The 27,813-nt window shown below is 44.1% G+C and overlaps 1 protein-coding gene across 3 annotated transcripts in view; it reads left to right on the forward strand.

The window, feature by feature from the left end:
* Positions 1–27,813, forward strand: part of LOC308667820 (E3 SUMO-protein ligase ZBED1-like) — a 309,814-nt gene that overhangs the window by 248,468 nt on the left and 33,533 nt on the right. For 2 of the 3 annotated variants that reach the window (XM_081327333.1, XM_081327334.1), the window contains one exon: positions 16,787–16,994. The exons of the other annotated variant lie outside the window; for it this stretch is intronic. In XM_081327333.1, the coding sequence (XP_081183459.1) occupies positions 16,787–16,994 (208 nt within the window). The remainder of the gene's footprint in view (positions 1–16,786; positions 16,995–27,813) is intronic. 3 annotated transcript variants of the gene reach the window in all.

The following is a 27,813-nucleotide window of genomic DNA, read 5'->3' on the forward strand; positions in this document are numbered from 1 at the left end:
AACCCATTCCTCATAGAACCCTGGACAACGGCCAAACCGTCTGGGCAAGAAACTACGGGGTAGGGAACAAATGGATTCAGGGGGTTGTAATTGAACAAACTGGACCCTTATCATACATAATTGATGCCGGTAATAACTGCCACCTACGACGACACATCGATCAATTGCGTCAACGCAGCCCGCAAAACGTGGGAAAGGGGGAGCGGGGAAAATTCAATGCGTTGCACCACTCCAGGAACTAACACTCACCCCCCACTGAACACACTTAACGAAGGGGCCCACGAAGCCCAGGATCCAGACCCGCACCAAGAACTAGCGCATCCAGAACCGGGGGAAAGAGAACCAACTACAGCAGCGCCCCTCCGTCATTCGAAGACAACCAGGAAACCGCCGGCCTACTTACAAGACTATGAATGGGGCACATGACTAAAAAACAACCAGAAGGACTACCCTACCAGTTTGGGGAAGGGGTAAGGGGTGTTGTGTATTAATATGTTATGTTAATAGTTATGTACCACCTGTAAATAGTTATGAGGTAAAACACTTCGGCAGCTTTTGACAGCTGTCAAAGCTGCCGGTAGCCACTGTGCAAGTGCAACCACTTGACAGCTCCCAGCTGTCAAAGTCGCAGCAAACTGCGCAGGCGTGAACCAGCTTGACAGCCGAGGGCCGTCAAAAGCTCACCACCGCCGATTGGCCCGCGCGACAAGCGGGAAACTGGCACAGCTCTGATTGGTCGCCTGGCGGCCAGCTGGGGGTATAAATAGAGGCGCTGCGAGTCTGTTCCTCGCCTGGTTCCTGACAATAAAAGGTTTTCGTTAGCCAGCTGTCTTGCGTACTACTTCAGCGGACGAAGCATCATCGAGTAGAGCTTTGGCTTTGGCAGCTTAGCCCCTGGGATGATTTTGATGGCACAGTCTGTGGGTTGATGGGGGGGGGGCAGCTCATCCGAACTCTTCTCACTGAAAGCCTCTGCCAAATCCTGATACTCTCTAAGTATGGCCTGCATGGCTTCACCGCTTAAGGTAGCTGTTATTTCCCATGTTTCTTCTCTTCCCCACCAGCATAGTTTGCTCAGTAAGGGGGTTTTCTCCCTGGTGAATTTTAAATGTCCCATTCTCTAAGCAGGTTCTACTTCTTCAGCCACGCCAATCCTAGGACAAGAGGCTATTCCATGCAAGGGGCCACGATGAAGGCTAGAGTTTCTGAGTGACTTCCCATGTTTAGCCCCAGGGATTCTGTGGCTAACATAGCCGGGATGCCCTCTGCGATGGACCTGTCAAGTTGGCAGAATGAAATGTTTTTTTTTAACTTTCTTATTCTGACTCCTAACTTCCTGGCTAGGGCTGGGCTGACCAGGCATCGGGTGCACCTGAGTCTAAGAGAGCAGTTAGGGTCATCTTTCCTTCTCTGCCTGGAATTAACAGTTCTATGGGCGTGGTCATTGGTGTGATCGGCCTACTTACCAATGGGTCATCATCTTAGTCACTTTCTGGCATCCCCTGTTCATTCTCTGGTGGCGTCAGAGTTTCATCCCTTGGTTTTGAGGTTGGAAGGAACTCCGTGACTTCTGCACTCCTCAGGGCCATGTCTTAATGGTGTTGGTTAGGCTTGGTCAGCTTCCCTCCAGACTGCCGTTCGCCTTTCTTGTGCAGAGTTTTGCTGCGGCACTCCATGGCATGATGACCTTCTTTTCCACATTTGAAGCAGGTTGTTGAGTGTGATTGTGCAACCGAGGCTTTAGTTAGTTCCCCCTTCTTCTCTAGTGGAGATCATTTCCATGCTTTGCCAGAGTGATATGGGTTGCAATTCTGGTTGGTTTCCACTTCTTCAGCTAGGATGCACAACTTGTGTAATCACACCGGGGTCCCCCTGGCCATGCATGCATTGTACAGGTCATCATTTAGCCCATCTTGGAAACAGCTGATCAAGATGTCTTTGGGCCAGTTGTGGTGGCATGCCAGGTCTCAAACTCTTCCGTGTACTCAGCCACCGGTCAACGTCCCTTCCTCACAGTCTTTATGCGATTTTGCACCTTCCGATCAGCCAGGTGATCCTCGAACCTCCGTCTCAGAGCTGTCATGAAACGGTTAAAGTTTTGGAGCTTCAGCACATCTCAGTTGTGCAGGGTGACCATCTATTGAGCTGCAGTCTCTTCCAGGGCTAAGGTGATGATCCTTACTTTGGCTTCTTCACTGGGGACAGTTCTCCCATACACTAGCATGTAGGTGAAGACATGGGCAAGGAAGAACCTCAGCTGCTGGGGGTCCCCATCAACTTTCACTCCTAGAGGGACCAGTTTTGGCTCCTCAGGTGGGGCTCTCTCTTGTGGCGTGGATGAAGCATTCATCCCTCTGGGGTCTGCTCACTGTGGTGCTGCCAGGGTGGTCACTGCTGTTTCCATGGAGCAAGTCACCCTCCCCGTGGCCTCAGTTGTCGTAGATTCACTCCCGCCGCATTCAGTTTCTTCAAGTTGCTCCCCACTCCTACTCTTGCACCATCCGTTTTGAGGTCCTGAAAGGCTTCCACCATGTATTGCACAGCTCGATTCAGGATCTGGTTGGTTGATTCCTGCTCTTCTCCAGGTCCTCCTCCTCATCGTAGAGCAGTTCCATCTCTCACTTCTAGCCCTGCTTTCGGCTGCCTCAGGTGAATGTCACTTGCTGGGCTCTTCCATCCCATTATTCTCTCTTCTTGACCCCAAGTGACCATCTCAGTTTCACGGAGCTCTCTGTGGTGATCATCTCCTTCATACACGTGGAGGAACTTTCTTCTCAGTGGTTTTTGACGATGGACTCTCCCCAGCATTCGGTCTTATCCTGTTTGCTGCCATGGAGGGACATAGTGTGCACGTTCCCCATGGTTGGGCGGTTGCCTTTCTTGGTTGATATTTTTGCAGAACTTGCTTAATGTAAGGTCCTGCCTCAGCTAGCCCTCCCAAGAAAGCACCATTCTTGAAACTGGCATTGTTTCAAAAAGAACTTTATTTTTTGGACTTCTGGTGGCGGCGGAGCGCCGGAGACAGCCTTTTCGGGCTGCCCGCGGCTCAGCTGTGTAGATTTCACCCGAAACAGCGCCGATCAGCTGTTCGGGTGAATTTGAAGCCCCCTCCTCGGGAGAAGAGGAGGGGGTGAGGCCCCAGGTAGGGGTCGAGTTCTCCGGGGCCGCCTGGGTTTAAAACTTGGGCGGCTGAAGGATCGAACTCCCCCGTAGCCTGGGTTGCTCCCAGCTGGTCAGCGTCTCTGCTCCGGATTTCTTGGAGCAGAGCCAGGCGTTTACGACCACCCCTGCCAGAAGGAAAGACCCTGGAACAAAAGGAGCAGGCAGAGCGGTACAAGAGAAAAAGGAGAAGAGGATCTTTATTTTTACTCTCGAGCTTAATGGACTTTCTAAACTTAAAGTGAAACTGCGTCATAAGTGAAAGTAAAAGATGGCGGCTAAACCTCCCTCAAAAACCCTTCGGAGTGCTGGAACTTCTCCGGTGCAACAGACACCGTTGCAAGCCTTGCTTCCTCCTGCTGCATTGACATCGAAGGATTTAGAAGATGCCCTTGAAAAACATGCCCAGGTAATTTTAGTAACATTGGGTGATAAATTGGCAAGAATGGAGGAGAGAATAGAAGAGAGGATGGAAGAGAAATTTAGTGCGATGAGGGTAGACATTTTGTCTACAGTGGAAAGTGTGGCTGAATGTGTGCAAAGTTTGGAAGAAAAGGTGGAAGATTTGACTCAAAAAAATGCTGCACTAGAAGTAAAGGTATTGGAGAATGAAGACTTAAGAGACAAAATGGACAGAGAGTTAAGCCTTGTTCAGTTTCATCAGATGCAGTATGCTGTTAGAATCAGAGGCTTAAAAGAAAATATTAAAGAAGATTTAAAGCAGCTGATTTCTGAAGCCCTGGAGGTAGTATTGGGTCAGCCAGCATCTGAAATAAAGGAATGTATGGATAAAGCTTTTCGTGTTAACTCATGGATTGCCAGACAGAGGAAGCTACCTAGAGATGTCGTGGTTTACTTTACAAAGAGAGAAATCAGGGATGAAGTTATCCAAGCTGCCTACGATACTAAAGTGGTGGTTGCTGACCAAGAAGTTTTGGTCTTAAAGGAAATTCCTCCAAAGATTTTAAGGAGAAGAAAGGACTTTGCATTTCTTGTGCAGGAACTTAAGCAACGTGATATAAGGTTCAGATGGGAGATTCCAGTTGGGCTGGTGGCGATGTATGAAGGTAAAAGATACCGTTTGGCTACTGTGGCACAGGCGCGTGATTTCTACAATAATGTTTTAAAAGCAACCCCACTATCACTTTTGGAAGCGGCAAAGGGATCTGGCGAAGAAAAACCTCATGAGGCTGAAGATGGTCTGACAGAGGAGGATGGTGCTGGAAGGGATCAAACTACAACTTTGTTGGCTGATGCTGGAGAGCTAAGGGTGACGCGTGCTGCTTTAAAAAGAGCAAAACAAATAAAGAACAAGACCAGCAGAAGTTTATGGAACTTTCAAAGCGTTCTTACAGCGAGGCAGTGGGAGGAGCGCGGCCCAAAGAAGGTAGGGCCATTGGAGAGGTGCTCCAGAAGCTTCGGGGGGACAAGAATGGCGACTAAATTCTTAACTTGGAATGTTAATGGACTAAATTCGCCTCAGAAGAGGAAGAAAGTCTTTCAATACTTAAAACAATTTAAGACTGATGTTATATGTTTGCAAGAAACGCATATTAGGGCTATGGACCAAAAGTTTTTACTGAATTCAAGATTGGGTACGCAATTTGTTGCCTCTGCAATGAATAAGAAAAACGGAGTTTTTGTTTATGTTAAAAGTGCTATAACAGCGGACTTAATTGAAGCAGATAAGCATGGAAGATACGTAATGATAGATTTGTTGCTAGAAGGTAAAAAAACGCTTTTAGTTGGACTGTATGCTCCTAATCAACAACAACAACAGGCTGATTTTTTTAGCTCACTTCATTCAAAGCTTACTCAGTTGGATTACAAATCGTTTATTTTTATGGGGGATTGGAATGGCGTTTTGGACGTGCAGATGGATAAAGCTGGTTTTTTTAAGCGTATTCCGTGCCATGCCAGACTGCCTAACTCTTTTTTTGAAATGAAGGATGATTTGGAATTGCGAGACATTTGGCGTGACACACACCCGCATGAAAAGGATTATACTTTTTTTTCTGATAGACATCAATCTTTTTCTAGGATTGACTTTATTTTGCTGACTAATGACTTTTTTTCTAGGATTAAGAAGGTAAAGATTTGTGCAAGAGCTATTTCTGACCATAGTCCAGTATGGTTAGAGATCAATAAGGACAATAGAGATAGGCGCTCGTGGCGCGTAAATGAGAACTTGTTTAGAAACCAGAAAAATGTGGAAGAATGTAAACAACGGATGAAGGATTTTTTTGAAATCAATATGAATAAGGATACGTCTATGGACATGGTTTGGGATGCTAGCAAGGCATATATGAGAGGGGTGCTGATATATATGAATAATAAATGCAGACGTACTTTGGAAGCTAGAAGGAAAGAATTGGAGAATGAAATTAAGGAAAAAGAGAAGGCCTTGACTTTGAATCCAGTGGATGTGAGGACTAAGGAGGCTATCAAGCTATTAAGAGGGCAATTTGATAAATTAATGGCTGATCAAGTGGCAACCAACTTGAGGTTTGCTAGGCATAATACTTTTTGCAATGCTAATAAGCCAGGTAGATGGCTAGCTTATAGACTAAGGAAGAAGCAGAGGGCTTCTAACATAGATAAAATTGAACATAAGGGAAAGGTTGTGTTTCAACAGGATCTTATTAAGGAAGCCTTTGTGGATTTTTATTCTAAATTATATGCTAAGGAAAAGATTAATGAAAAAGACATTGATGTATATTTGGAGAATGCTAGCATCCCGGTTCTCACGCAAGTACAAAAAGAGGAGATTAATCAATTGATTACAGAAGAAGAAATATTTACAGCAATTAAGGAGTTGAAGGTTGACAAAGCGCCAGGTACAGATGGTCTGACTGCGGCCTACTACAAAAATTTACAATTAGAGATGGTTAAACCGTTAAAGGAATTGTTCCAGACAATCCAGAGAGGGGGAAAGGTGCCTCCGTCTTGGAGAACTGCTTTTATCTCTTTGATTCTGAAGGAAGATCAAGATGCTACTCAAGTTAAAAATTATAGACCGATATCACTTCTAAATACAGATTATAAAATATTTGCTAAGGTGTTGGCTAACAGATTGATGAGGGTTCTGCAACAGGTGATTCATGGGGATCAAACTGGGTTTATTAGTGGTAGGCAAATGAAAAATAATGTGAGGCATATAGTTGATGTGTTAGAGTTTTTGGAAAGGAACAACCAGATCCCTGCGGCGCTAATTTTCTTAGATGCTGAAAAAGCTTTTGATCAATTGAATTGGCAGTTTTTGATGAAAGTTTTAGATAAAATGAATTTTGGGGATAAATTTTTGCAACCAATTAGGGCATTATATCAAAAACAAATTGCCCGAATAATAGTCAACAATAGTTTGACTGAAGCATGTAATATTGAGAAGGGCACAAGACAAGGGTGTCCGTTATCACCTTTATTATTTGTTTTAACATTGGAGATATTATTGATAAAAATTCGGAACTCGGAAAGAATTAAGGGTATACGGATTAGAGATCAGGATTATAGATTGAGAGCGTTTGCAGATGATCTGGTTGTTACAGTGACCCAGCCTGAGAGCTCTGTTGTGGACCTGATGGAGATAATAATGCAATATGGGAAGGTTTCCGGATTTAAAGTTAATGTACAAAAAACTAAAATTTTGGCCAAAAATATGACAGCATCGCAAAAGGCCCTTCTAGAAGGGTTAATTGGGTTTGAGATTGTCAAAAGGGTTAAATATTTGGGGGTGCTTTTGTCGCCCTCTAACACAAAATTATATAAAAATAATTATGAAAAATTATGGGGAAAAATCCAAAAAGAAATGGAGAGTTGGGAAAAATTGCAATTGTCTTTACTGGGAAGAATTGCAGCAGTGAAAATGAATGTCCTGCCTAAATTCTTGTTTTTATTTCAAATGATACCGATTCTTAAGAAAGATTCTAATTTGGAGGAATGGCAGAGAGGTATCAATAAATTTGTTTGGGCAGGGAAAAGACCACGAGTTAAACTTAAGATTATGCAGGATACTCGTGAAAGAGGTGGTCTTAAAATGCCTAATTTTAAATTATATTATGAAGCTGCTGCGTTAGTAGGTATAAGTGATTGGATTAATTTGACACAAGAGAGATTATTAAATCTTGAGGGCCACGACTTGTTGTTTGGTTGGCATGCATATTTGTTGTATGATAAGAAGGTAGATAATGTGTTCAAAGTGCATATCTTAAGACAGGCAATGCTGAGAGTTTGGAAGAAGTACAGACATAAACTAGACTGCAAGATACCATTGTGGGCAATTCCAAAACACGCAATAGAAAATATACATGCTGGTTTCAAACATGATGTGACTACGTACAAGGAGATTCTAAACTTGGAAAGAAATATTTGGTGTTTGAAACCATATAGTGTCTTGCGAGATGAGAAGATTGTTCAGAACTGGTTTCAATATACTCAGCTACGGGCCAGGTGGAAAGAAGATCAGAAAAATGGTTTTACAATGACTGATGAAAATTTGATAAAGCAAATCCGAAATCAGGGTCCAGCACATATTAAACGGATATATCTTGCATTGATAGAAATTGATTCAGAAACAGAACTTGTTAAAGATTGTATGATAAAATGGGCCCAGAATATCCAAGAAGTTATTACAATGGACACGTGGGAAAAGATATGGGTGAGGAACGTAAAATTTACACAAGCCCAAAATTTAAGAGAGAACTTGTATAAAATGTTTTATAGATGGCATTTAGATCCTAAAAAGCTTGCAAGTATGTATCCGAATTATCAACCAAAATGTTGGAGGTGTGGTGATGAAGATGCAACATATTTTCATGTATGGTGGACTTGTAAAAAGGTTAATGCCTTTTGGATAAAAATATGGTGGAATATGCAGAAGATTTTCAAGCAAAGGATAAAGTTCTGTCCGCAACTCTTCTTGCTGGGAATAATTACAGATGCTACGGTTGTGGACACTAAGTTGATGTTGAATTTAATCACGGCAGCAAGACTTTTAATAGGTCAGTATTGGAAGAAAGAGGAACTGCCAACTGTAGAAGAATGGACTTTAAAGGTTTCCGACCTGGCAGAGATGGCAAAGATCTCGGCTTATTTGAAAGATCACTCGCAAGAACGTTATATTATGGAATGGCGAAAATGGTTGAGTATATCCAGAACAAATATAGGGTTGAGAAGTTTCATGTAGCATTTGAATAAGTCTTCCTTCGCTTTCTCTTTCTTTATTTCCTTTTTTTTTTCCTTTTTTTTCTTTTCTATATATATTTAATATTATTAAGATTTGTATTATCCTGTATAAGCTAGAGAGTGATGGATTTTAGAGTTTATGGTTGTTAGCATATGTTTGTTTATGATTGTTTTTCTTTTTTATACCTTGTATTTAGCTCTGGGAAGTCGGGGGGGAGGGGGGAGGGGTAGGGAGGGAGGGAGAGGGGAGGGGGAGGGGGGATTGTTAAAGATAAACTGTATGTTAAAACTTTTCAATAAAAAAAAGAACTTTATTTTTTAATATAATATTTTATTGATTTTCTCCTTTTACAATTGGGTATTTAAAAAGCAATGTGATGACTGGGTTGATCAATAGTTCAATAGTGTACATAAGTCTTTAGTATAAATCTCATGTTACAGCATCAAATATTTCCTCTCTTTTTCCATTAATATCTGCTATCTCATATTGGGCTAGTACAATAATAATTCTTATTATTATTATCAACTACATAAAAACATCTTTGTTACAGTTATCACTAATTTTTAGCTTATACATATCTTAATTGCAATTGCACTTAATCCTTATATACAGTCAATGTCCTGTTATTGCTTTTTCCCCCCAGGCTTTAATTTGCCATCAGTATTCAAATTAACACTATTATTTATGATTTCCAAGTATTTTATATTTACGTGACTAAGCTTTCCCTTATCGCAATTTCTCTCTTTTTCCCTTTTCATAGCAAAGTCTAATATTCTAGTTACAAATCTTATCTATTTAATTATAGTATTGCTCTGTTTTCTAAAAATTATCTATTTCCTACCATGTTAAACCATCTGATTAATAATACAGTATCCCCTCTAATAAGTCAAAACCATTATAGGTGTTGTCTGGGTTAACCAATAGTTCAGTAATATATACAAATTTTTAGTCTAAGTAATTTTAAAACATCAAATACTTCCTCTCTCTTTCCAATAATATCTCTCATATTGGGCAAACAGAATTCTTATTTTCAACTAAGTAAAAACATCATTGTTACATTTATCATTAATTTTTATCCTATAGTTATCTTAATTGCGTTTGCACTTAATATCCTTATATAAACAATGTCCTATTATTGCAGAAGGGACGTGGTGGCTCAGTGGGTTAGGATGCTGAGCTTGTCAACCAGATGGTCAGCAGTTTGGCAGAGTGAGCGCCTGTTACTCGTCCCAGCTTCTGCAAACCTAGCAGTTCGAAAGCACGTAAAAATGCAAGTAGAAAAATAGGGACCACTACAGTGGGTAGGTGGAGCAGTGGGCTAATGCCTCCTTAAGTAATACCAGCTGCCTGCAATTAGTGCAGGTTCGCATCCCACCAGGCTCAAGGTTGACTCAGCCTTCCATCCTGTTGTGACTCAGGGCCAGCCTGTGGGTCCGGCAGCCAGCTCAGATGTCTCGGATGACTCAGATGAGGGGGAGGAGGAGTGTGTGGAAGACGAACCGGCTGATGATGGCTTGGAGGCTTCGCAGAGCCCCCAGCCGGGGCCCTCTTCTCAGCTGCGTGAGCCCGATAGTGCGGAGGATGATGACCCACAGCTGGCCCTGTTCAAGGACGCCCGACGCAGGAGGCAGTCGAGCAGGAACAAACAGAGAAAGGCTGTGGGACTCCTCGGGAGGAGGCACAGGGAGGCCACGCCCTGATCTCTAAATAAAAGGAGTGTTTGGGGAAGGGCTGGTTGCTGAAAGCAACCCTTCCGTTTGAGGATTCAAGTTCCAGTGTTTTTGTTTCTTGTTCTGTTATTTGAGTAATAAATCTTGGCAGACGCTTTCCAGCCTTAGACGCTCTCCAGTCTCTACTGTTTGAACAGGGGTTTGCCTTATTGCAAGGCCGGTAGCAGGCTGGTTCAGAACACATCCTTCCGAGGTAGGTAAAATGAGGACCCAGATTGTTGGGGGCAATAAGCTGACTTTGTAATAATGCCGCTTGGGGGGGGTGTGAAAGCCCTAACAAGCAGGCATATGCATAGAATGAAGGCTACTGCTAAGCTTGTAAGCTGCCCTGAGTCTTCGGAGAAGGGCGGGATATAAATGTAATAAAAAAAAAGGTAACAGCGTTCCATGCGCCTTTGGCATCTAGTCATGCCGGCCACATGACCACAGAGACATCCTCGGACAAGCTCTGGCTCTTCGGCTTTAAAACGGAGATGAGCACCGGCCCCTAGAGTTGGAAATGACTAGCACGCAGGTGCGGGGGGACCTTTACCTTTTATTATTGCAGACATGTCAAACCTGCGACATCACGTGATATCGTGCGATGTATCATGGCTTTTCCCCCATTGCCAGCAATGGGATGGGTGTAGTTTTGATGTGAAACATCCGGCCCATGGGCTGGCAGTTTGACATGCCTGTATTACTGCTCCCCCCCAAACTTTAATTTCCCAGCTTCTGCAAACCTAGCAGTTCGAAAGCACGTAAAAATGCAAGTAGAAAAATAGGGACCACTACAGTGGGAAGGTGGAGCAGTGGGCTAATGCCTCCTTAAGTAATACCAGCTGCCTGCAATTAGTGCAGGTTCGCATCCCACCAGGCTCAAGGTTGACTCAGCCTTCCATCCTTCCGAGGTAGGTAAAATGAGGACCCAGATTGTTGGGGGCAATTAAGCTGACTTTGTAATAATGCCGCTTGGGGTGTGTGTGAAAGCCCTAATAAGCTGACATATACATAGAATGAAGGCTACTGCTAAGCTTGTAAGCCGCCCTGAGTCTTCGGAGAAGGGCAGGATATAAATGGAATTAAAATAAAATAAATAAAATAAATAAATAAAATTCTGATTTCTTAATTTGTAAAAAGTCTTTTCCATTTTCAATGTTGTCACTCCCCTTTCTGATTTTTCAGTTGGCTGGGTCTGTTGTTGTTTTTTCCTGATCTTCATCCATATTCTCTTGATAGTGTATTAAGTTGAAGACTATTTTAAGTTTTATAGGTGGTCTTAATAGTAGAAATTGTTCGTCAAGTAAGAGTTTATAATCCAAACTGTTCCATCATCTCATGTAATAACATATGCTTCTCATGCAGGGAAATAGGAAAGCAATTCCCCAAGTATAGCTCTGAAAGTTAGTAAAGGTTTACATTCATAATTCAAACAGGCCAGATAAGCTGCCCAGAAATCCCTTCTTTGCAGCTGGGTTTTTCAAAGGTGGTAATTGCCATGGTCAAACAAATTTTATCTGAAGTCTGGGCTGCAAGCCAAATCTCTTTTAGGCAATAACAAATTGTAATACCATAATTCACCACAAGATGTCACCAATGCCATTTTAAGCTTTTTAAGTCCAAAACTGATATGGTGGTTTTTCAAGTCTTTTTTTAAAAAAAATCCCCCAAAATTCTCCAATAAAAAGAACACTTTTAGTCCCCAAGTTTCAAAAGAATATACATCCAGTTAGATTAAAATCAATCTTATAATTGCTCTGTTTTCCCTGCGTAGTTAGTTACCTTTTCTTAGAGGGTGGGGTAAAAATTCCCGTCCCTTTCTCCTGACAGGGGGGGGAAAATGCTTTGGGCAGCTTTTGCAGGAAAGAAAACTTAGAATCTTAAAGAGAGAATCAGGTCTCACCCAGTTTCATCCACGTTGCTTGAAAGTTGCTTGGTGGTACTTTTGACTTCAGGTGTCAGCAGCTTAGTGGTTGGCCATATTAATATGGTGGGTCATTCCCCTGCCAGTTTGGAGGGCTTCTCTGGATCAAACAGAAGGGCTTCTGCCCTCCCACAATCAAACAGGGGTCCCCTTTTTGCTTGGCACCTCTAAAGGACGACTTTTGACCCTTTCCAGGGTCCCCCAGCGAAGCGAATTCAGATGCAAAAGACAGAGCCCATCTTCCTGCGTCCGTGGTGCTGTGATGCCAAGCTGGAAGTCTCAAAAGGAACTTTATTGAGAGACAGTGATCGCAGAAGTGTAGAGCAAGATCAAGTATTTTCCCATGTGAAACGTAACATTAAAGCATCCCCTTGAAACCCCACCCCAACCGTCAAATGTCCAGCTTGATTTCATTCAGTTCTCAGGTGTGAAGTTGTTATGGGAACCGAGTTGATAAGTGCAGTTGTCAGGGACTGTTCTCATCATTTCGTTTCCCTCTTGGCCTCTTCCCATCAGAGTGGAGATAAGACAGCTGGCCTAGGACACATTCCTTCTTCCTTTCAACCCTAGAGGCATCAAAGGGGGGAAGAACAAAGTGAAGGAAACACAGACAGACCTCGCCCCTCCCAACAGAATGTTAGAACCCGAAAGTAAAAGGGAATAAAGTTGAGGGTCTGACAGATAAACTATTGTGTGTTTGTGTGTGTGTGTGTGTGTGCACTATGTTAATTATATCCATTATTAATCTGAGCACACATGTTGTCACAGCATGTTTATGTATCTCATAAGGGGAAGGAAGTGTCACATGTATGTATTATTAGTATATATTTAATGGATATACCGTATGTTGTTAAATGGATGCATTTTGGGGATTCTGAATTGATGTAAAAGAAGTGTAAGCAGTGTCTGTAATATGTGGTCAAAAAAGTTAACATGGTGACCAGAGTTGAAAAGTTAACAGTGACCATACATTTTTCATATATTTTGTGACACACATAAAAACAAGGAAGATCTTCAATTACATCATTGTGGCCTCCATCTTGACTTTTTTTAAGCCATTTCCTGCAGACCCCCATTAAGGCACCATTTGGGATTTCCTAGAAGTTTGATTTTAGAGACCCTATTATATTTGGAAGATTCATATCAATGATACAATATGCCGGTTGTATTCCCTGCTGTTGTAGAAGAGTAAAGACTAATAAATAAATAAAAATTTTTAAAAAAATTGTAATCCAATTAGGTAACCTTTGTTTATAGTAAGTTAAGAAAAATCAACTTGTTGTTAATTAGAAGCTTGCGTACAAATACTTTTAGTCCACAACCCTAATATACGTTTCTTGCAAACAGATAACATCAGTCTTAAATTGTTTTAAATATTAAAAAGCTTTCTTTCTCCTCTATGATAAATTCAATCCATTGACATTCTAATTAGAAATTTAGTCACCAATCTTGACACTCCAAAGCTTTTGGAGCATATCTGAAATGACCCCTTCAACTTCTTTAGACCACGCCCCTCCCACAGCTTCACTGTAAGTACGCTTTGGAGGTTCCATAACTTTCTGCTGGTCTTGCTCTTGCTCTCATCTCGCTCGTCTTAGGGCGGCACGCGTCATCCTCTGCTCTCCTGCAGCAACCGATGAGACTGTAACTTGATCCCCTCCAGCACCATTCTCCTCTGTCTGTCTATCTGCAACTTCTTGAAGCTTTCCCTCACCATATCCCTTTGCAGCTTCCAGAAGTGGTAGGGGGATTGCTTTTAACACATTGCTATAAAAATCACGTGCCTGGGCCACAGTAACCAAATGATGTCTTTTACCTTCATGCATCACCACCAGTCCAACTGGAATCTCCCATCTGAACTTAATATCACATTTCTTAAGTTCCTGTACAAGAAATGCAAAATCCTTCCTTCTTTTTAAAATCTTTGGAGGAATCTCTTTTAAAACCAAGACTTCTTGCTCAGCAACTACCAATTTAGTATCATAAGCAGCTTGAATGACTTCATCTCTAATTACTCTCTTTGTAAAATAGACCACCACATCTCTGGGTAACTTCCTCTGTCTTGCAATCCATGAATTAACACGAAAAATTTTATCCATACTTCCCTCAATTTCAGATGCTGGCTGGCCCAATACCGCTTCCAAAGCTTCAGAGATCAGCTGCTTTAAATCTTTTTTAGAATTCTCCTTTAAGCCCCTAATTCTAATAGCATACTGCATCTGATGATACTGAGCGAGGCTCAATTCTCCGTCCACTTTATCCCTTATATTTTCATTCTCTAATACCTTTGCTTCTAATATAGAGTTCTTTTGACTGAGATCCTCCACTTTTGCATCCAGCTGTTGCACACATTCAGCTACACTTTCAATCATAGACAACATGTCTACCCTCATTGCTCTAAACTTCTCTTCCATCTTCTTCTCCAACTTCTCCTCCAGCTTTTTCAACTTTTCATCCATCATATCAGATATTAATTGTGAATGCTTTTCAAGGGCATCTTGTAAATCCTTAAGCGTCAATGCCGGAGGAGGTACAGGAGGAAGCAAAGCTTGCAATGAGGTCTGTTGCACCGGGGAAAACCCCGCATTCCGAAGAGCTTTAGAAGTTTTGGCCGCCATCTTTCGTCACTTTCACTTATTGCGCACTTTCACTTTAAAGCTATAAAATCCGTTGAGCTAGAGAGTAAAAATAAAAGTCCACATCACCTTGACCTCCTGTACCGCTCTGCCTGCATCTTTATACTCAAAAGTATTCCTTCTGGCAGGGGTGGTTGCTAACGCCTGGCTCTGCTCCAAAAATCACGGAGCAGAGACACTGCACAGCTCGGAGCAACCCAGGCTTCGGGGGGGCTCAATCCTTCAGCCGCCCAAACTCTCAGTTCAGGCGGCCCCGGAGAGCTCAACCCATACCTGGGGCCTCACCCCCTCCTCTTCTCCCGAGGAGGGGGCTTCAAATCCATCTAAACAGCTGATCGGCGCTGTTTACGATGGAAAAACACAGCTGCGGAGCGGACAGCCCGGAGGCGGCTGTCTTCGGCGCCGCGTCGCCACCGGAAGTCTCTATCTGAACTGAAAATTAAGTATGTCTAATTCATATAATCTATCAGATATATGATGCAATTGCATCTATTTCTTTCTTACAAATATTGTAGCTGATGGGCAATTAATGGGAGAAATGTTTAAATTAAAAGAAACCCAAATAGCAAAAATAAAAACAGAATCCAATAAATAGAACAGAAAAAATATATATTTGTGTGGTTAATTTATATCCCTTAGATCAGAGGTGAGCAATTAATTTTTCCAAGGAACCATAAGAGTAACTGGGACTGTTGTGGAGGGGTGAACTTAATTCTGCCACCAGTGCCCGTGCGTTGAGAGAAGAGGGAATAAAGAGGGTGGGATCAAGCACAGAGCTTTGCCTCACCTGGCCCTTGCTGCTCCTCTTCTGCCATAGGCACAAAAAAGCTTTTTCTCTCACTAGCCAATTAAAGGAGCACACTCAGCTTCCTCTTCCACCCCCTGAGGTGCACTTATTTACATTTTACTTTCTAACTTTCAATTGATCTTATGTGGACCAGACACGGACAGCCAAGAGCCAGATGTGGCCTGGGTGTCGTAAAATGCCAGGTTTGCCTTAAATAAAATAATAACATCAACAACAATAATGCCACAACATTTATGCATGCACATCTGTCTATCTGTCATGACTGCTGGGCTTCCCCATCTTCTCTACTTAATAGCAAAAAGGAAAGGATCAGCATCTCCAGATAATTATATGAAATAGTCATTTTCATATTAAATAAGCATAATAGTAAAGACAACAGTTTATTAAGTAAATAGCACACAGATTTTCTATATTTTCTCTGATTGTGATCTCTTGAGTGCTTTTCTCATCACAAACCTTGTCCTAAATTTTTCCAATGTTATTCATGATTAATGTTCAAGAAATTCTTAACATTACACTACTTCAGTTACATCAGACATGTCAAACTCGCAATGTCATGTGACATCGCGCAACATATCAGGACACATTCGCCATTGCCGGCAATGGGGTGGGTGCAGCTTCCACATGATGCGTCCGGTCCACGGGCCGGCAGTTTGACATCCCTGAGTTACATCATAATCAGAGGTATTCAGTGTGGACATTTTTTGGCATGTGTTGTAATCTATATTGTAGGAGGAAAAATTTGACAGCCTATATTAGCCACAAATCAGAAAGAATATAGCTGTACTGTTAAATAGTAATACATTTTATTAAAAGACATAAACTCACAAAAGCTTATGCCTTTTTAAAATGTTAGTTTGAGATAGTGCTATGAGATGCTTTTTGATTACAGTCTATATCAGAGTTTCATGTGATCATTCTCTGTGACTTCTAGAGTCTCCTTTGACAACCACTGTGAAAAAGGGTGCATAATTTTTTACTATTTTCATGCAAAAGAAAAATTAAAATTGTCTTATATTAAGCTTCAAAGACTTTTTCTTTAAACCAAGAAAAGCTCAATCTACTTTAACACTCAGTCTCCTCCCCAAAAGGCATCAGTGAGGTCTCTAGGGGTCAAAAATTGCCTATCTCTGGTTTATATTAATTTATCTCAAACGTTTTCTATAAATCACTCAGTATAGGCTACATTGGTTTCTGCAAGATAATAAGCAATTATAGAGAGTCCCTGCTGTGTAGCGGCAGTATTATAATTTCTTTTTCATAATTAATAATTCCCTTTCATAAATTATCACCAGCAAGTATCTGAAAACTGTGCCATGCTTCATTCTGAAATTATATTTATATAATTCTTTTTTCCCCTACATGCAGTTGCTTGTATTCACCCCACAGAGCTTATGCTCAAAGCAAACTTGCCCTTGTATTATTCAGCTATCGACTGCAACATCTCCTGACATTAGAAGGGAGCCATGTGATGGTTAATGTTGTAGATCCTGGAGTAGTGAATACGGATCTCTATCAGCATGTCTGTTGGGCAGCGAAAATGGTCAAGTGGATGACAAGTTGGCTCCTCCTAAAGGTACTTGGAAACCCTTTAATTGTTTTAACCTTTAATTCTGATTTTTTGTACATTATTGAGTATATTTTCTCTGATCTCTATCTAGTGTACTTTTTACATCCCTCCTCTATTTTTCTCGGTGTTTTCTTGTGCTGTCAGTGTGAAAACATATGTCCCTAAGAAGTTAAATCCAACACAATGAGGATCTATTGGGGATCCACAGATCACAACAAATCTCCAATTAATTGCATTCATCCTCAGCAGCTCAGATGTATTCCACACACACTGCTGTAGTAGCTGAAACTATGCAAGGCACAGTTTTAACATGGCTAGCCAGCTTTGCCTCCACCAGCTCTGAGATACTTATAGCATCCTTTTTTTTAACTATGGATATTTTTTATAAAAGACTATTTAGACCCAGTGCAAGATTTTCAAATAAATGCAACTAAAACTCAACACAAGATTGTCAGCATCATTATACCTGAGCAAGACTATTTCCTTGGCTCAATGCTAGAAAGGCTGTCTGGCACAATAGTCGCTATCAATTAACATTTAGATGTCACCTTTGAATTTATATGCTATACTGGGTTCAAAATAGAAAAGTCTCAGGAACCTTCGTACTTAGATGTGAGTGGCAGACAAGTGGGATGGCTGAGATGACCTAGAGCAGGGGTCGGCAACCTGAAACAGTGAAAGAGCCACTCAGAACCGGTTCCCTCACAAAAGAAAAAACTGGGAGCCACAAAATGCACCTGTGAATGCGCAAAACAAGGGGCTTGATTGAAGAGTGGAGCTGAATTAGCGGCAGCAAGGACAAGGGAGACGCGTCTTCGGTTCAACAGCCTTTATTTTTAACATAGCCCGGATGAAACAGAGCAGTACAACCATGCCTTTTATAGGCAGCTGTCAAACGGGACAGCGAATCAGGGGCGGGTGTTTTCCCGTTGAGGGACCTTGTGCCAATAGTCAGCTGGCAGCTTTGACATTTCCCCAGTGATAGCGCAAGCGCGTTAGCTGGGGAAATCCCGTCAGCTGGCCTTGGCGAGCAGCCGGTATTTTGACAGCTAGCGTCTGTCAGAGTTCGCGGCTTGGGCGCATGCACCAGTTTGACAGTTCAGCGGCTGCCGCCGTTTTGACAGCCCGCGGCTTTGCTGTTTTGACAGCTCGCGGGTAGGGCGCATGCGCAGCGTTTGACAGCTGTCAAACGGCCGCGTGTGGAGGGTTTGACAGTCCGTGGAGTGTGACTGCGCATGCGCAATTCCTTTGACAGCTGTCAGTGCGGCCGCGTGGAGCGGCCTGTGACAGCTGTCATTATTGGGAATATGCTGCACCCCTTTCCCCCCCCTTGGTTTGAACAACATAACCTTGGACTATATATTCAACTGGTATTAGAACGTGTTGGCGAGTTTCTGGCCCACTCAAAGTCCGTCAGGTACGCTGGGGGTTTCTTCGGTCGTGTGGATCTGCGGAGTGGTGGTTCCTCGTCTGCCGCAGGAGTCTCCTCGGGGGTGTCGAATTGAAGATCAGTGCGTGTTGGGATGTCCTCAGGGTGAATGGTGCTAGGGGGGTCGGAATTTTCCGAAGTTGGCTCTGGCGTGATGTTGGTGGGTGCTCTGGGCCGAAGTTGGTCGGCGTGTCTTCGCAATGTGAGTCCCCCGCCGACGTTGATGGTGTAGGACAGGGGGCCGGTCTGATCGAGGACTACCCCCTGGGTCCATTTATCCCTTCCCCCATAACTGCGGGCCCAGACATTTTGTCCCTGAGTGAATGTCTTTGATGACAGACCGTCGGGCTTTTCTGCTGCTAGTCTGTCTGGGTGCAGTCTGTCAAGACGAGTCACCAGCCGGCGACCCCATCTGAGTTCTGCGGGGGATTTCCCGGTGGTGGACACAGGTGTGGTGTGAGCGAGGAGAAAACGGGCGAGTCGGAGGTGCCAGTTTCCGACGACGAGTCTGCGGAGGGAGTCTTTAGTGGTCTTCACCATGACCTCTGCGAGGCCGTTACTCGAAGGGTGAAAGGGGGCCGATGTCGCATGCCTAATACAGTTGCTCCTCGTGAAGATCTGAAAATCACGGGAGGTAAATTGAGGCCCATTGTCAGTAATTATTACATCGGGAAGACCGTGGGTGGTGAAAACCCCCCTTAAGGCTTGGATGGTGGCACTTGTGGTGGTGCTGGAAACCTGGAGAACCTCCAACCATTTGGAGTAGCTGTCTACGATGATCAGGAAGGTTTGTCCTTGGAAGGGGCCAGCAAAATCGAGGTGGATACGGGACCAGGGGTTTTTTGTGATTTCCCATTTGTGTATGGGAGCATGGGGGGGGGCTGGTCTGGTTTGCTGGCAGAGATAGCAGCCGGCTACATGTTCTTCTATGTCCTTATCTAGTGAAGGCCACCAAACATAACTACGTGCCAAGGCTTTCATTTTAGTGATGCCCGGATGGCCATCATGAAGGGTCTGGAGAACCTTGGTTCTGTGGCAGGGTGGAACTATCACCCTGCATCCCCAGAGAATGCAGCCTAAATGGGTGGTGAGCTCGTGGCGTTTTGTGAAGTAAGGCTGGATGGAGGGGCTAGGGCAGGAAGTTTGCCAGCCTGATGAGGCCCAGGATAGTACCCTGCTGAGTGTGGGATCCCTGCTTGTGGCGTGGGCGATGTCCTTGGCTGTCACTGGGCATTCCGAGAGCTCTTGTATGGCTAGAATGCGGCCTGCTGGGGCTGGGTCTGGGTCTATTTGTGGCAGAGGGAGCCTGCTCAGACCGTCAGCATGGGACATTTCTTTGCCGGGTTTGTAAATTAGCTGGAATGAATATGCAGACAGGAATGTGGTCCAGCGCAGCATGCGGGGGGACAAAATTTGGGGTGTTTGGCGGTCCCAAGTAAATATTCCTAGAAGGGGCTTGTGATCTGTGTAAATTGTGAAGGGTCTGCCGTAGAGATAATCGTGGAATTTTTTGATTCCTGCTACTATGGCCAGAGCTTCCTTATCAATTTGAGCATAGTTACGTTCGGCCTTTGAAAGGGTCCTGGAGTAATATGCTATTGGTGCTTGGGTACCGTCGGTTAGGGAGTGGCTGAGGACTGCCCCGATGCCATATGGGGAAGCATCGCAGGCGATGCAAAGGGGTCTGGTCTCGTTATAGTGCGATATGGTGGTATCGCTGGAGAGCAATTGTTTCAGCTGAATAAAACTGTCATTATGCAAAGCGGTCCATTGCCAGGGGGCTCCTTTATCTAACAATCTATGGAGCGGCTCCGCTATTGTGGCTTTGCCTGGTAGGAAGGAGTGGTAAAAATTCAGGAGTCCTAGGAATGCCTGGAGCTCCGTTCTATTTTTTTTGGGGGGTGCGGCTTTGATCGCCTGGATTTTGGAATTGGTGGGGTGGATGCCTTTGCCGTCTATCCTATAGCCGAGAAAGTCTGTAGAAGGCACCCCGATGGAACATTTCTCTCGTTTGAGTTTTAAACCAGCTGCCCGGAATCTGGTGAGGACTTTGTGTAGTCTGGTTGCTAAAGTGTGGGTGGAGTCGCCCGCGATGAGGACATCATCGAAGTAGGGGCAGACTCCGGGGATGCCTTTAAGGGTTCGTTCCATGACTTCCTGGAATATTCCAGGTGCCACGGAGATGCCGAACTGGAGGCGGTTTACTTTGAACGCCCCTCTGTGTGTGACTATAGTCTGGGCATCTGCAGTTTCTCTAGTTACAGGGAGTTGCAGGAAGGCATGTGCTAGGTCTAATTTGGCGAAGATGGAGCCGGAGCCAATTTCTGAGAGGACGTCTCTCACTGAGGGGACTGGATACGCGTGGGGGTTGAGCGGGCGGTTCAGGGTCGCTTTGTAATCCGCGCAGATTCTCACTTCCCCATTTGGTTTGACAGGCGTCATGATGGGGGTTTCCCATGTTCCGCTGTCAGTGGGCTCTAGGACTCCTAAATTGACTAAGCGGTCTAGCTCTTTATCTATCTTTTGCTTTAAGGCAAAGGGGACTTTCCTAGCCTTTATTCTGATCGGTCCGAGCTCAGGTTTGAGCTTGAGGTCGATGGGGGGCCCGTTGTATTTGCCCAGTGAGCCATCGAATACATCTGCAAAGTTTTTGCAGATGTTTTCCAACGATTGGGCATGGATGCGGTTTGTCCCCTCGAGGTGAATACCTAATGCCTCAAACCAGTCCAGTCCGATGAGACTGGTTCTGGGTTGTTTAGTTATTTGAGCTGTTAGGTTTCCTGAAATTTTTTTAAAATCGACCCTCAGGTTGGCCTGTCCCTTTAAATCTATTGGAGCGCCCTGGAAATCTGCCAGCATAACCTTCGAGGGTTGGATGGGGATGCGGTGATTGGATTTGCTTGCTATCCTCTGGAGCATGTCCCCTGACAGGATGGAAACGGAGGACCCCGAGTCGACCTCCATCTCGCAGGGGATTCCCTGAATCTTGACCCAGGCTCTGACTTTTGCCCTGGTGAGGTGATTTACAGGGGATTTGGTTAGGGAAAATACGGACCCTATAGACCCCTGGGGAGGGCAGGGGAAGTCAGTCCTACCTGCGGGGATCTCGTCAAGGTCGTGGAGGGTCTCCTGGTTTAGACTGCGACAAGTGGAGCGGATGTGGCCGGTCTTGCCACATCCATGGCACTTCGCGTTTCTAAAACGGCAAGTGGCCCTGGCATGGCCCCCGCCGCAGCTCGCACACTTTGCCCTAAAGCCGGTCTGCGGTTTCTTCGTGCTGGGGGTTGCCTGACGGTCTTGGCTGCGGTTCCCTTCGCGGCCGGCGACCATGCGATTGAACCGGGAGAGGATTGCATCGACCCCGGAGTCTGGCTCCGGAGACCCTTGGTCGAGCTCTCGAGCTTGATGGACGGAAACGCCGGAGTTGTCACCAAACGCCTGGGGCTCATCACGATGGCTGTCTTCATACGCCATTATCTCCAAGGTGAGCTCTGCGAGGTCCATTGTGGGTCTTGCCACAAGCTTCCTCTGCAGGCGCACATTTTGGAGACCGGCGATGACTTGGTCCCGAATTCGGTCCTCCAGGTCGGGGAAGTGGCATTTTCGGGTGGCATGCCGGACGGCAGCGATGAAAGCGGTGGAGGGCTCTCCGGGTTCCTGTCGCCGGCGAGCGAAGAAGAGTCGCCAGTACAGCTCCGACCGCCTCGGCATGAAGTGCTTGCTGAGGCGATCCGTGAGCTCGGCGTACGGTACGGTGGCGACCGGGTCCGGGCTACAGAGGGTGACGGCGATGTCGTATACTGCCGGCCCGCTGAGACATAGGAGCGCAGCGGCCTTGTGGCGGTCCTCCGTGATTTTGTTCATGAGGAGGTACCCCTCGACTTGGCCCCAGTGCGACTCCCAGCCTTCGGGGTGGCGGATGTCGAACTCCCTCACGTGCCCTAGATTTGCCATGCTGGGTCCGCGGTACTGTGGCACCAGAATGGCTTTCGCTTGCCCAGTTGGTGACTTAGCTCGTGACTTCAGCGATTCGACTGGGACAGCTACGCCTCTGTGCCGTGGCTTCAGCTAGTACCGGGATCCCACCTTCGTCGCCAGGTGAATTAGCGGCAGCAAGGACGAGGGAGACGCGTCTTCGGTTCAACAGCCTTTATTTTTAACATAGCCCGGACGAAACAGAGCAGTACAACCATGCCTTTTATAGGCAGCTGTCAAACGGGACAGCGAATCAGGGGCGGGTGTTTTCCCGCCGAGGGACCTTGTGCCAATAGTCAGCTGGCAGCTTTGACATTTCCCCAGTGATAGCGCAAGCGCGTTAGCTGGGGAAATCCCGTCAGCTGGCCTTGGCGAGCAGCCGGTATTTTGACAGCTAGCGTCTGTCAGAGTTTGCGGCTTGGGCGCATGCGCCAGTTTGACAGTTCAGCGGCTGCCGCCGTTTTGACAGCCCGCGGCTTTGCTGTTTTGACAGCTCACGGGTAGGGCGCATGCGCGGCGTTTGACAGCTGTCAAACGGCCGCGTGTGGAGGGTTTGACAGTCCGTGGAGCATGACTGTGCATGCGCGATTCCTTTGACAGCTGTCAGTGCGGCCGCGTGGAGCGGCCTGTGACAGATGTCATTATTGGGAATATGCTGCAGGAGCCTAAGGCAAGACATGCACCAGCCCTGCCCCTGTCCACCTCTGGTATGGATGGCTCTGCTGTCCTGGCTTTTCCTCCCCTTGGAAAAGACTGTTCTCCCCCCGCCCTGCTCTCTCCCTCTCTGGGACTTTCTTCTTTCTGCCTTTTGGTGCAAAGTTTCCAAGGGAGTGGAGGAGGAGTTGATGGGGAGAAGGAGCTGCTGCGGCAAATCTTCCGAGGCTTTGCGAAAGAGGGAGGTGGTAGTGGGATTAAAATAAAACGGGCGGTCGGAGGTTGAGGAAACCCAGCAGACACCTACATCAGAGGGCGAGCAAGAAAGGCAAGATCGGGGAAAGGAAGAAAGCTTTGGGGGCTTGCCCAGCAGGCAGCTGCTGCCCGCTCTCAGAAATCACCACGGCAGGAGTGGAAAGAAGTGGGGGAGTGCCTCTCTCCCCAGTCCGCCAAGCGAATAAAAGAAAAGTTGAATGCAGCGGCTGGCAGGCAGGAACTGCGAGGAGCAGCCAGGATTGGAGAAGCAGAAGTCAACATTGCCAGAGAGGAGGAAGGAAAGGAAAAGTGGGGGTCTTTAAATAGTCATGCCCACTTTTCCCCCTTTTTTCCTATTTTTTGCAATGACCGGTTGCAGATATCCACATGTGTATGCTTGTCAGGTTTGGAAGCCTCTGTTTAAGTCTCTGTGTGTGCACAGACATAGGCTGATTCCTCCTTGTCTCCTGCCCTTGCTGCCTCTCTTGTCTCTCTGCCTCTCTCTCTGCCACTTAAAGCCATCCTGCACTTAAAGCCAGACCCCCTCCTTCTTTTCCTCTTTCTCTCTCTCTCTCTCTCTCTCTGTGTCTCTCTCTGTGTGTGTATGAGAGAGAGAGAGAGAGAGACCAAGTCGGTTGGTTTACCAGCGAGCCACCGCTGCCTCCTCCTCATCTCCTGCCCTTGCTACCTCTCCTGTGGAGATGTGTTTGCATCTCTCTGTGTCTCTCTGTGCCACTCAAAGCCATCCTGCAGCAGTTTCAATTGGCCCCAATCGGCCCCTTCATTGCCAAGCGTCCCCATGAAAGTCAGTGGAGGTCCACAGCACCTCGAAAGGCCAGCCTCCAAGTCTGTTGGTTTTACCGATGAGCCACCATCTCCTGTAGCTCCACACTGCCTTCTTCCACTCTGAACCGTGGCCCACGACGATTCCTCCCACCAACAGGTTCGTCCCTCACCCTGTTGGTGCTGCGAGCCGCGGGGACGCGTCGCCCCGGCGTTGCTGGCCTGCCTCTGCTGGCTCCTCTGCGTCAGGCTGTGCTGACAATGTCGGAGCCGCGCCGAGCCTTTTGTTGACTCTGGTGGCATTCTGGAGCTGACCTGGCCTCGGCCGATGGGCCGCGGTCCACATAGCCCCCTCATTGGGCTGCCCAGCTTCCTGGCAGCACATCCCACAAGGGAGGTCTGCTAGGGAGGCGGTGGTCTGTCATGGTCTGACGTGGTCTGTGTGTGTGGGGACTTGCGGACATGCGGATCTGGAGCCACGGGTTGCCGACCCGTAACCTAGAGGGTTTCTGCTATCAGGAAAGCATCTGACATAACCTCTGTCTTCATGTTCAACAATTCTTCAGTCAAGATTGTTGGAGCAAACACAAGGAATCTAGGGAGAAGGGATGTGGTGAATGGTGTCAGTACATCTAGAAACACTCGTTCCCTGATCAGCTATTCTGGAAGACTGCAATTATTTTTAGTTCTTCTCTGCCCAGATACAAATTTTGCAAACCAAAACTTGCCATATATTCTAGCAAAAGGAACTCCCATGATATAATAGTTAGCTGTTGGTGAACTAGGATTAAGGATACTCAGGTTTGAATCCATCCTCACCATCTGGATGATTTTGGACTGTTTATTCGTCCTCTATTTAATCTACTACATAGGGTTGTTTATGGTAGAGGGGGGGCCATATAAGTATACCCTATGTAAAATCTAAAATAGAAGTCTAAACCTAAATACATAATTAAATCTTGCTGTTTGCATTAGTACACTATTTTCTTTAAATACTTCATGTGAATGTGCAATAATATTTTATATTTTATTATTATGTAAATATAATGCAATACTAATATTTAATTAGCTTAAGACTGTAACTTCTCATCATGGTGAAAGATGAATAGCAAAGTTGACCAAATAATTTTGGTCAAAATCCTGTAGGTACATTTTAAAGCTACTCAATGTTTTTTTCGCTTTTTTGCTTTTCTGTCTTACCCAATGAAAGGGTAGCTGCAATATACCCCTGTTGAGGTTTTAATTATAAGTCACTTGCACCTTCTGTGGTTGTCCATAAGGGACATTTTGACAAATAAAGAATGTATCTTCTTGGAAATGCTATAAATTTGAGAATAAATATTTTGGCTTTTGATAGAACTGTATTTAAATAACATCACACAGAGAGCTTAATAATATTGCCTACTTACACTGTATATTTCTCAGGTGTATTCATGTGTTTTTAAAAAAGTGATTAGTAATACAATAGCAATAGATTTTGTGGGGGGGAAATCTTTACAAAACCAAATCCTATTGTTTTCTGTATTTGCATTTGGAAGCATTTAAAAAATAGTTTGTCTCACCTACTAACATACCTTTTCTTTTGAAATATAAAAGATGTCATATGTCCTGTCAAGTGATGGCAATTTGTGCCAGAATAAGCAATTTACCTATGTGTCAGAATAAGCAATTGGTTTCATTAAAGGGGATGAAATTGTTATTAAAAATTGTGGCAGCTACTGTTTATGCTATTTTCTTTCTTTTTTAAAATATTTTTTATTGCAATTTTTATTATTTAAAACTTTGGACAAGGTGTTAATAGTCTGACAATCCTTCTTGTCTTACATCATTTTTGTGTTTTATATACATATTTACACTTTATGTACATATCATTTATATACAGTTATAGAATATTCAATCTTATCAACCACCTTATTCTAGTAATATGTGAAATCAGCATCCTGTGTGTTTCTCTTGTGACCTTCCTTTCTGTTCCCACCATGAGTAAAACCTATTCCAAATTTTGTAGTAATCTGATCTTTATTTTTAATTTCCAAAGTTAACTTGTCCATTTCTGCGCACGCCCAAATTTTATTTATGACTTCACTCTCGTCCAGTATTTCACTGTTTTTCCATTTCTGGGCGAATGTCATTCTCGCTGCTGTGATGATGTGTATCATTATATATAACTCTTCTTTGGTATGCTTCTCTGTTGTTATGCCTAGTAGGAAAAATTCTGGTCTATAATCTACACTCCATCCTGATATTTCTTCTAACCATATCCAAATCGTTTGCCAATACTTTTGCGTCTTATTACAGGACCACTAAACATGAAAATAAGTACCTAATTCTTCGGAACACTTCCAACAGCTAGGGGATATTGTCTTGTACATTTTGGCTAATCGTGCTGGGGGGAGATGCCACCGGTAAAACATTTTATATAAATTTTCTTTATAAGCTGAAGCCAGCATTATCTTTTTATTTCTATCCCAGAGAGTTTGCCAAATATCAAAATCTATGCCATGTCCCAAATTTTTAGTCCATATAAGCATTGGTTCTTTAACTTGTTCCTCAAACATTTTATACCCCAATAGCAAACTATACAATTTCCTTATTTGTTTCTCATCTGGCCCCAATAAAATTTTATCCAATACAGTTTCTTGAATATTTATCCCCCACTCTTTCTTATCTTTCCCATATCGTGTTTGTATCTGTAGGTAAGCCCACCATTCCAATTTTATCCCTTCTTGTTCTAGTTCCTGTCTAGATTTCAATTCTCCCACTTCATTCGTAATATCCTTGTATGTAGTACTGTTTTCCAAATTAAACAAATTTGGGTAAACTATCGCTTCAGGGGTGGACAACCAGACTGGTACTTTAATGTTATTTTGTTTTCTAATTTTATTCCAAATTTTAAGTAGCGCTTGTCTAATCTGATGGTTTTGAAAATGTTGATATAACCCTTGCTTCTCATTCCATAGGAATGTGTGCCAGCCTAATTGCAGCTCATGGTCTTCTAGAGTTAATAATCTTTTATTCTTTAAAATTATCCATTCTCTAATCCAGGTTAACACCACTGCATGATAATATGTTTCCCAGCCTGGTAGTCCAAAACCCCCATTTTCTTTAACATCCTGCAGATATTTCATTTTAATCCTCGGTTTTTTCCCTTGCCATATAAAATTTAATGTCAATTTGTTCAGGTTCCCAAACTTTTTTTCATCAAGTTGTATAGGAATATTTTGGAAGAGGAATAGGATTTTAGGTAATACATTCATTTTTATGACAGCAATTCTCCCTAACAATGAAGTGCTCAAGTTTCCCCATCTTTCCATGTCTTCTTTTATTTGTTTCACTATTTTGTCGTAATTGTCTTCTTTGATTGAAGTGCATCTGGCCGTAATAGTAATTCCTAGATATTTTATCTTCTTAACTATTTGTATATCCATAATCCTAGCCAAGTTTTTTTTTCTGTTTATTCATCATATTTTTAACAATCATTTTAGTTTTACCCTTGTTTATTTTCAGCCCAGCAGCTTCTCCATATTTATCTAATTCTTCCAACAGTTTTGGTCCTGATTGTTGTGGATCCTCCATAATAAAGACCAAATCGTTCACAAATGCTTGAAGTCTAAAAATTTCTTTTTTAATTTCTAATCCTTTTATTTGCGGTTTGTTTCTAATTATCCTCGTTAGGACCTCTAGCATCAGTATAAATAGTAATGGGGATAAAGGACATCCTTGTTGTGT

Source organism: Vipera berus, assembly GCF_964194415.1.
Source record: "Vipera berus genome assembly, chromosome: 4".
In the NCBI taxonomy this organism is placed as follows: Eukaryota; Metazoa; Chordata; class Lepidosauria; order Squamata; family Viperidae; genus Vipera; species Vipera berus.